This window comes from Mandrillus leucophaeus, unplaced genomic scaffold, assembly GCF_000951045.1.
Source record: "Mandrillus leucophaeus isolate KB7577 unplaced genomic scaffold, Mleu.le_1.0 Scaffold215, whole genome shotgun sequence".
NCBI lineage: Eukaryota > Metazoa > Chordata > Mammalia > Primates > Cercopithecidae > Mandrillus > Mandrillus leucophaeus.
Genome location: NW_012102199.1, coordinates 140,946 through 143,232, shown reverse-complemented (window position 1 = coordinate 143,232; position 2,287 = coordinate 140,946). Strand labels below are relative to the sequence as shown.

The 2,287-nt window shown below is 43.9% G+C and overlaps 1 protein-coding gene across 2 annotated transcripts in view; it reads left to right on the top strand.

Moving 5' to 3' along the window:
- SLC1A6 (solute carrier family 1 (high affinity aspartate/glutamate transporter), member 6) overlaps positions 1 to 595 on the top strand; it is a 36,575-nt gene extending 35,980 nt beyond the window's left edge. For both annotated transcript variants that reach the window (XM_011980568.1, XM_011980569.1), the window contains one exon: positions 236 to 595. In XM_011980568.1, coding sequence (XP_011835958.1) covers positions 236 to 431 — 196 coding nt within the window. In that variant the 3' untranslated portion in view covers positions 432 to 595. The remainder of the gene's footprint in view (positions 1 to 235) is intronic.
- The last annotated feature ends 1,692 nt before the right edge of the window (positions 596 to 2,287 follow it).

Sequence of the window (2,287 nt, the reverse complement as noted above, 5' to 3'; positions counted from 1 at the left end):
AAAAATCACATCTAAGATCAAACATGAACATCTCAGAGCTGGTCCATCCTGTTTGTTAGGAGGAGAAACAGGACAGAGAGGGGGAAGAACCTAGTTGGGGACATGTGGTCATGGATTGTTCTGGAATGGGAGCTCCCTGACTCCCTGGCACAGGGACCCCCCCTTCTGCAGCACCCTCTTTCTGTGAAGCTTTTCAAGCCCCCATTAATGGCAGCTTCTTTTTCCCCTGTACCAGTGACCGGCTTCGCACAATGACCAACGTACTGGGAGACTCAATTGGAGCAGCCGTCATCGAGCACTTGTCTCAGCGGGAGCTGGAGCTTCAGGAAGCTGAGCTCACCCTCCCCAGCCTGGGGAAACCCTACAAGTCCCTCATGGCACAGGAGAAGGGGGCATCCCGGGGACGGGGAGGCAATGAGAGTGCTATGTGAGGGGCCTCCAGCTCTGTCCCCCAAGAGAGGAGGGAAGGGGCCTGGGGAGGGGAGTCCTGGGGACACATCTGCCACCCAGCTGACCGTGGGCTGAACACACATGTTCTGCTTGACTCGTTTAAGGGGGAGGGAAAAGTGTAATAAAGGAGCAGGAATGAAAGGTATATAAGGTCTCTGTTTCTCTCTGAGCACATGCTGAGGGCTTGAAGGACAGCGTGAGCAAGGGAGGGAAAGAAATGTTTCTCCTAGGTTTAGGGAGAAGGGAAGCTTCAGCTTCAACAAGAAGTGGGGTCAACTCATGTTTCTTATATTCTCAAAGAGCGGCGGAACTGAAGAGGGTAAAGAAAAACCATTATTTCTCCTAATAAAACAATAGCCATGGTCTCTGTGTCAGGGGTCCCCCAAGGCCACCTTTAGGTTCAGCAATTCACTGGAAAGGCTCATAGAATTCAGGGCCGGACACGGTGGCTTATGCCTGTAATCCCAGCACTTTGGGAGGCTGAGGCGGGCAGATCACCTGAGTTCAGGAGTTCAAGACCAGCCTGGCCAACATAGTGAAACCCCGTCTCTCTGAAAAATACAAAAATTAGCTGGGCGTGGTGGTGGCTACCTGTAATCCCAGCTACTTGCAGGGCTGAGGCAGGAAGACTGGCTTGAACCCGGGAGGTGGAGGTTGCAGTGAGCTGAGATCGCACCATTGCACTCCAGCCTGGGTGTCAAGAGCAAAAGTCTGTCTCAAAAACACAGAAACAAAACAACAACAAAAAAATAAGCCAGGCACACAAAAACACATTACATGTTCTCATTTGTATGTGGGAGCTGAAGAAATTGAACTCATGGAAACAGAGTAGAATGATGGTTACCAGAATCTAGGAGGGGTAGTAGGGAGGGAGGATAAAGAAGGGATAGTTAACGGATACAAAAATACAGTTAGAAGGAATAAAATCTAGTATTTGGTAGCACAATAGGGTGACTATAGTTAACAATAATTTGTTGTATATTTCAAAATAACTAAAAAAGTGGAATTGGAATGTTTATAACGCAAAGAAATGATAAATGCTTGAAGCGATAGATACCCCAATTACCTTGATTTGATTATTATACATTGTACGTTTGTGGAAAAGTTTTGCACGTACTCCATAAATTTGTACAACTATTATGTATCCATAAAGATTAAGAATAAAAATTTAAAAACTCAGTCAACTAGAATTTTAAAAAATCTAAGATTATAAATGATCAAAGGAGGTAAACTCAAAATCTAGTAAAAATAAATGCAAGTAAATCACTATACAATGTATACATGTATCAAATCATGTCATACACCTTGAATGTGTACAATGTCTATTCGTCAATTATACCTCAGTAAAGCTGGAAAAGAGAGTTACTATAAAAACATCAAACACAAAAAGATCGAGCACGCTCATTTTCATGAACAATCAAAGGAAGTCAAATTAAAATATCAAAGGAAACAATAAATCTTACTCACGGGTTTAATTTATTTCTGAGGCTGCAGCACCCAAACACAGTTCTTGGTTGGGGAGTGTAATTCCAGAAGTAAGAATTTATGTCAGAGAATTCCTGGTTCCTTTGAGGTTTAACTATTATTATTAGAAGGTTTGGCTAGAGGTAGCTGTCATGGGTGAGTGGCGACTGTCTGGGGCTGGTGGTGTGGAGGATAAGAAGAATTTACCAACACAGTTGTAGGTAAAGAAAGGCAGATTTATTGGAGAAAGTATGAAAATACGTTGCAAGGAAGCAATGGGCAGGCCAGCAATAGAAGAGCTGACTGCAAAGAGACAAAAGCTTGCTGGGGATTTTATAAGACAGTGCTTGTGCTGTGTGCTGAAGAGGGCTTT